This window comes from Dipodomys ordii, unplaced genomic scaffold, assembly GCF_000151885.1.
Source record: "Dipodomys ordii isolate 6190 unplaced genomic scaffold, Dord_2.0 Scaffold38, whole genome shotgun sequence".
NCBI classification, from domain to species: domain Eukaryota; kingdom Metazoa; phylum Chordata; class Mammalia; order Rodentia; family Heteromyidae; genus Dipodomys; species Dipodomys ordii.
Genome location: NW_012267254.1, coordinates 13,596,915 through 13,604,595, shown reverse-complemented (window position 1 = coordinate 13,604,595; position 7,681 = coordinate 13,596,915). Strand labels below are relative to the sequence as shown.

At 38.9% G+C, this 7,681-nt stretch overlaps 1 protein-coding gene across 1 annotated transcript; it reads left to right on the top strand.

Moving 5' to 3' along the window:
- Positions 1–563: 563 nt before the first annotated feature.
- LOC105986992 (actin-related protein T1-like) lies at positions 564–1,697 on the top strand. Its single transcript, XM_013018124.1, has one exon. It carries the CDS (start codon positions 564–566, stop codon positions 1,695–1,697), a length of 1,134 nt encoding a protein of 377 aa, XP_012873578.1.
- The last annotated feature ends 5,984 nt before the right edge of the window (positions 1,698–7,681 follow it).

Here is a 7,681-nt window from a genome sequence, read left to right as displayed (position 1 = left end):
TAAACTAATTTTTATACATTTGCATATAACACACATATGTTATTACAAGTGTACATGAATATTCAGAAAGTTTATGTGTAAAGCAGGTATTATTTCATTTGTACATTCCTTAATGGAAGAAATGAGATTATTGTCAGGGATAAGCATCTTCAGTTGATTCTAAAATTAGGTCTCTACTTTGGGATCTTAGGCTATTTAAAGTTATTTAGTAAGCATGGTTTGCCTTCACATGCTTCCTGTCTCACCATGTAGTGACTTCTGGTGGCTCACAGGTCCCACCCTCTGGGAATCAATGAGGACAACTGTTACCATGACTACATTGTTACATACCTGGCAAACATCTTTGAAATTGCCTCTGTAGCCTCTGAGCCACCAGAGAGGTGACAGCATTCATGGGGTAAAGTCAGAGATATTCTGGTAGATTGGGGACAGCCTGCTAGCTTCATCTGGGCAACAAGAACTTTGGAATTCTGTGGCTTTTACACTACTAGAGGTACCTATTATCCCACGAATTGGTTCTATTGTTCTTTGTTATGCTGAAGTGTGGAAGATCAGGGGCAAACATGTTTAAGCCACATGTTTTGGATATGCCAGCTGTAATTTTTGATAATGGTTCAGGACTGTGTAAAGCAGGGTTTTCAGGAGAGATTAGGCCTCGTAATATCGTCAGCTCTGTTGTAGGGCATCCTAAATTCAACATACCTTCAGCAAGAGCCAATCACAAGACGTACTTCGTAGGAGAAGAAGCCCAGCACAGGTATGATAGTTTATATTTACATTACCCCATTGAACGTGGTTTAGTAACTACTTGGGATGATATGGAGAAACTCTGGAGCCATCTATTTGAGTGGGAGCTAGGAGTCAAACCCAGTGAACAACCAGTGCTGATTATTGAGCCATCCTTGAACCCAAGAGACACCAGAGAGAAGATTGCAGAAATCATGTTTGAGAAATTCCATGTTCCTGCATTGTACCTGTTCAATCATGCAGTAGGGGCACTTTATGCCTCGGCCTGCGTCACAGGCCTGGTAGTGGAGAGTGGAGATGGGGTCACTTGTACTGTCCCTGTCTTTGAAGGTCACTTCCTGCCTCATGCTGTCACCAGGCTCTATATGGCAGGAAGGGATATAACTGAACACCTCATTCGGCTCCTTCTTGCTGGAGGATATACCTTCCCTTGCATATTCAACAAGGCCTTGGTGGAGGAATTGAAAGAGAAGGTGTGTTTTGTTAGTGTAGAGCCTGAGAAAGAAACACACAAGAGACAGCCAGAAGTTCTGGGACACTTCACACTGCCAGATGGGAATGTCATCCACATTGGGGACCGCCTCTGCCGCTTGCCTGAGGTTCTTTTTACACCTGACCAACTAGGCATCCATGATCCAGGACTCTCAAAAATGGTGTGTAACAGCATTGAGAAGTGTGACATCGACATCCAAAAGAACCTCTTTGCTGAGATTGTGCTGTCAGGAGGCAACACTCTATTCCCTGGCCTGGAAGAAAGGCTCATGATGGAACTGGAATTGCTGGCTTCCCAAGGGACCCCTATTAAGATCACAGCTTCTCCTGACAGATGTTTCTCTGCATGGATTGGTGCATCTGTCATGACATGTATGAGCAATTTCAAGAAGATGTGGGTCACTTCTTCAGATTTCCATGAGTTTGGGAAGTCTGTTGTTCAGAGAAAATGCTTTTGAAGAGCACTGAACACAGGAAGCAGCTCAAAATGCCAGGGATATTGGGATAAGGCTTCCTCTCCATCCTTTGGGTTTCAAAAGATGGTTCAATAAAATGTTGTCCCATCTAAAATTTCAGTTCATTCTCTGTAGCTTGAGTAATCTCCAATATGTGTCTCTAATATATGTCTTTAAGTGTTTCTATCTATCATTTATGTACTATGGACCTTTTAAATTTTGTTTTTCCTTGAAATATTGGGCAATGTGTTGTATCCAATTGCAGGGTGGGTGTTAATAGGTGCCTGACCTTTAGTCCTTGATGGATACTATGCAAAGTGAACAGGATCACTGAGAAAAGTATGTAGCATACCCAGAATGAAGTGACAAAACTGTTTCCTTATGTCTCAAAACTTTCATTGTGTTGGTCTTTCATGCACTAGAGCTCTTTATTATGAAATGAGCGAGTTTAATAGGAACAGGAATTTCCAAACAAGAGATCCTGCAGTACAAAGACTGGTACTAACAAGGTAGAAAAAGGAGGAGAGGGAGTGGGAGGAAGGGGAGGAGAGGGAAAGGAGTGTGGAGAGTAGGAGTAGAGAGAGGAGGGGGGTGAGGCAGGAGAGAAGGAAGAAAGAGAGAAAGAGAGGTAAGAATAGAGGAGGAGGGAGAGGAAGAAGGGGAAGAAGAGGGAAAATTGTAAGAGGAGGGAAAGGAGGAGGAGGAGGAGGAGGAAGAGGAGGAGGAGGAGGAGGGAAAATGCTTTCACTGTATTTGATGATAGTATAATTTGTGGAGGGGAAGGGAAAAAACAAATCATTTAGGGATACAGGTGGACCCATTGCAACATTGAGTTGTACAAGTCATGTCGAAAAACAAACTTTACAACTTTGGCGGGGTGGGGGTGGGGGTGAAGGAAGGGGGGAGATGGGAAGGGATGGGAAGGGGAAACAAAGGAGGAGGCAACAATGCATGATAAGAAATGTACTCATTATCTTGCCCATGTAATTGTAATTCCTCTGTACGGTATTTTCACAATAAAAAAAAGAAGAAAAAAAAGAAAAATGGGGTATAAGAACTCTTCCTTCACAACATTCCAACTTTTGTTGTTTGATTTTGTCAGTTGTGGGGTCTGGGAGCTCTTCCTGACCTTTTTTTGCTCAGGGCTAGCACTCTACCTCTGAGCTGCAGTTCTACTTCTGGTTTTGGGGTTATTAACTGGAGATAAGAGTCTCATTAACTTTCTTGCCCAGGCTGGCTTTGAACCAGGATCTTCAGATCTCAGCCTCCAACTTTATCTACATTCTTTGTTATGGTTGACATAAGCGATTCCACTTTCATTCTGACAGTGATCCCTGTTTTTTTTCTGTCTTGGAATACAGGTAGGAGACATCACATCCAAATTGGTCTTGAGGGAATGTGACTTGGTTTCATTTGAACTCCATAGAGTGGATTTTCCATAGTGTTATTTGATTACAGGAAGAAAAGGAAAGAGATATTGTGCTGGGCAGATGATTGCTACAGCAGCGTGGCTCCAAATTGAATGAAATGCCTAAGGTTGATCACTATATAAAGTTGGTAGATTCTTAAATAAACTAAAAACTGATTTCTCTTTCCAATGACAGTGCCAAACGAACCCTACTTTATCAATTGGCTAATTGTTCTTCCCTACTATGAACATTATCTGCTAAGATTTTGGAAGGAATTAAATTCATTTATGTGAGAGATAGTATGTTTGATGAAAATATTAAGACTAATGAGCCAGTCATTCAATTGTTTAACTCTTCAGTTGAGAAATTCCTTTTTGGGCTGTGGATTTGCACATTGAAGAGATATTGCTCTTGTTACAGTGCTCATGTAGCAGTGTAGTGAAAATTGTACAACTATTACAATTCTGATATTGTCAAAATTTATTATAGTATGTGACAGCAAAGCTCAGGGTCCTGTCTAAGACAATGAAATGTATTCACAGTTGAAAGTGGCCCTGAAAACCTGATTGCCAGTTGGGAAATAAGCATTCAGAGCCAGCTTTCTCTGTAATTGGTTAACACTTCTCTTTCTCCATAGAATAAAGTAATATAAAAATAAATGCAGAGTAAATAGAATTTCATGCTTGTGCAAGTCACTGGCAAAATTATCCTTGGGTCATGCAGGAAGAGATATTCTGCACAAAGGAAAATTGTCTGGAAGGGAAATATTTTATTTCAGTCCCTCTTATTTACCCAACTTAAAGTTCTGATTTTTAAATGCTGATTCTTTGTGGAGAGATGTACTGGGATCAGATGAATGAATGTAAAAGTACCAAATGAGTGGCTTATTCATGTAGACTTTGAAGTCTCTAAAACAAAAAAAATTTTGTACCAGTCCTGGGGCTTGAACTCAGGGCCTGGGTGCTGTCCCTGAGCTTTTTTTGTCCAAGGGTAGCTCTCTACCACTTGATCCACTGTTCAAATTCTCATTTTTTGTGCTTAATTGGAGAGTCTCATAGACTTTCCTGCCTGAGGTGATTCAAATGGCAATCCTCATATCTCAGCCTCCTGAGTAGCTAGGATTATAAGTGTGAGCCACCAGTGCCAGGCTCACCTAAGGTTATTTATATAAAAAGATTTAGGAGAATAATTAAAACCAAACTAGTATTGGAAATCAATAGTAATTTTACTTGCTGGAAGAAATGGTGAATTAAACAATTTGCTTTAGCAGATAACTTACCTCTATCTTGTTCTCTCTGTCTCTCTTTCCTTATCACTCTTCCTGATACATTATATTACCTTTTCAATTACCACTATATCAAATTATTTTAGAATAATCTTTCCTCAGACTATCTGTGACAAAATATTTAGGAAGAAAATTTAAAAGAAAGAAAGTTATTTTTGCTTATGATTGCACAGGTTTCAGTTGATTATCACTTGACTCTATTGTTTCTGTGCCTGTAGTGAAGTGGAATATCTTGGCATGGAACACATAAATGGTGGATCAAAGCTGCTCACCTTATTTGAGCTAGGAAGTAAAGGGAGAGGAAGGATGGGGGCAGGGACCCAATACAATCTTTAAGGGCATGCCTCCAATGTTTTACTTCCTCCAAATAGGCCCCACCTTTTAAACTTTCCATTGCCTTCCGAATAGTTCCATCAGCTAGGCATCTAGTTAACACATGAGATATGGGGGAACATTTAAGACCTAAACCATAATATTTTACCTTATCCCCTAAAAGCTCCTGTTCATTTTATTATACAAAATGCACTCAGTCCAAGTATATCCAATTGCTATTTATTGTTGTCCTTTTTGTTATTTTATTAAATTTATTTTAATATAAAATGTAATTAAACATAAAAAATAAAAATGAAGCCTTTAAAAATGCATTCAGTCCATCTCCAAGAGTTCTCATTGTCTTGATAGTTTCAGCCTTCTCTAATACTTGAGGTAAGCTCTAAACGGTGATGATGATGATGATGATGAATATGCAGTAGTATATTATAGGGTTATATATTCCTATTCTAAATAGAAGAAATAGAGGTATCAGAGGAGGTATTGGAAACCAGTAAGGTAAATATTAAATCCTTTAGCTCTGTGTTCTGTATCTAGGACCTATGATGGTTTGCTATGGGTCTCTAGGGGCTTAGGAAGTCATATCCGGATAACCTTACTTGCTGTAACTCACAAAACTACTCTCTTGGGCTACTCTGACTGTGGCTTCTTTAGGAAAGCATTCCACATTCTTTATTAGCAACTCTGAATTTCTGGGTTCACCATCTCAATTATGGCTTCATTCTCACAATTCTTTGCCTTGATTTTTCAGGGTTTGCTTACTTGATTTCAACTATGCCACTCACTGCCTAGTCTTGAGGATTTCCTTTGAAACCTTGGCAGAAGCCTTCCTGAACTTTTACCTCAATATAAGCCTCAAAAAGCAACATCACATGACAATGCCTAGATCTCTGTCAGTGATGGGAACTGTACTACTAAGGTATGCTCAATCTGAATTCCTGGTTGTATGAATATGGAGAAATGAATCCAAGGGAAACAATTCCCTAGGCAGCACTCTGCAGAGAGCTTTCTTCCCAAACATCTTCGAGCCTGCTATGTGGGTGTGGTCTTGCTGATTCTTGAGATGACCTCAGAGCATCTTTGTTTCCGTAAGTGATATGTTGCCTCTTTTTAAAATTTTGGTAGTACTAGGATTTGAACTCAAGATCATGTACTTACTAGGCAGATACTTTACCACTTGAGCTTTGTCTCTATCTTTTTTTACTTGGTTTTTCAGGTTGTGTATCATCTTTTTGCCCAGGCTGGTTTTAGACCCTAATCCTCCTATTTATGCCTCAATAAAGCTGGGATCAGAGGCACATATCATCATGCCTACCTTGTTGGTTGAAATGGGAACATCTCACTATTTTTTGCCATGGTTAGTCTTAAACCATGGTCTTAGAAAACTCTGACTCTTAAGTTGCTGGAATTATAGCCATGAGCTACTATAGTCAGCAATTCACTTACGTCTGAAATGGACTAAATATCATGAAGTTCTTTGTGCAATGTAATGTGAATAGCCACTAGTTCAATCACAGTATGGTGATTATTTATATCTGAAACATTTTAAGGTAGTCTTTACTCTCTGTATTACCATCAACATTTTCCCCTCTGAGCACCCATTAGGACAATATGTTTAATATTGCTTATATTATTTTAGGTTTTCTCTAGCCTATCTCTGCAAATTCTTCCAAAATCCAATTCCAAAAGCTTATGAATAACAATATACAGTCACAGCTAAAGATCATTTTTGGTACCAATTTTTTGTTAGTCATCTTTTACTATGAAAAGTCCTGAGGAAACTATTTTAAATGTAAAAGATATTTATTTTGTCCCATGGTTTCAACCTATGGCTGCTTATTCTACTGGCTTTGGGCCTATGGTAAGGCAGAACATCGTACTGGGGAATGGTGGTAGAGCAAACCTGCTTACCTCATGGTGACTTGGAAACAGAGAAAAAAGAAAGGGCCAGTGTACCAGTATACTTATCATAGACATTCACCAGTAATCTACTTCAACCACACAATGCCTCCTAAAGGTCATACTACCTCTTTTGAAATTTCATTTATTATTTATCCATTTTATATTATCTTTAGCTAGTTGTATAGAGGAGTTGCCATCCAATAAAGCAGTATATGAAGATAGTACATCTTGGTCAATGTCACCCCCTTCAACATTCTCACCAACCCCTCACTTCCCTATGCCTTCCTTCACTTTTCTCATTTTTTGTACATTTTTATTGTAAAAATGTTGTACAGAGTGGTTACAGTTACATGAGCAAGGTAATGAATACATTTCCTATTGAGCCTCCTCCTTTGTTTTCTCCTTACCATCCCTTCCCTCCCACCTCCACAACTACCCCCTACCACCGCCCCGCTGAAGTTGTAAAGTTGGTTTTCAACATAGTGTTTTGTATATCTTATTGTTACAATGGGTCAACCAGTATCCTTATTTAAGTTTTTTCCCTTCCCCTCCCTGAATCAGAAAAGTGTGCATACAACATGCAGGGCACCGACATCAAATACAGTGAAAACAGGGGTTATACTGTGGGGGAAGAACATACAAAGCAACAGAAAAATCACATGGTACATTACAAATACATTAGAAACAATAGCAAGCAAGAAAAAAGATATTTGTGTCCCTATCTTGCAGATCATTTCACTTAACTTCATCTCATCTAGTCATATGTACATAGCTTTTGGCCTCTGCTTCTTGCTCTACACATGTACAAGTTATTGCAAATAAGGGAAACTATGGGACCTATGTTTCTTTGGGCCAGGCTTACATCACTTAATATAATTTTTTCCAAGTCTTTCCATTTCCTAACAAATGGGGCAATGCCATTCTTTCTGATGGAGGCATAGAATTCCATTATATATATATATATATATATATATATATATATATATATATAACATTTTCTTGATCCATTCATCTACTGAGGGGCATCTGGGTTGGTTCCATATCTTAGCTATGGTAAATAA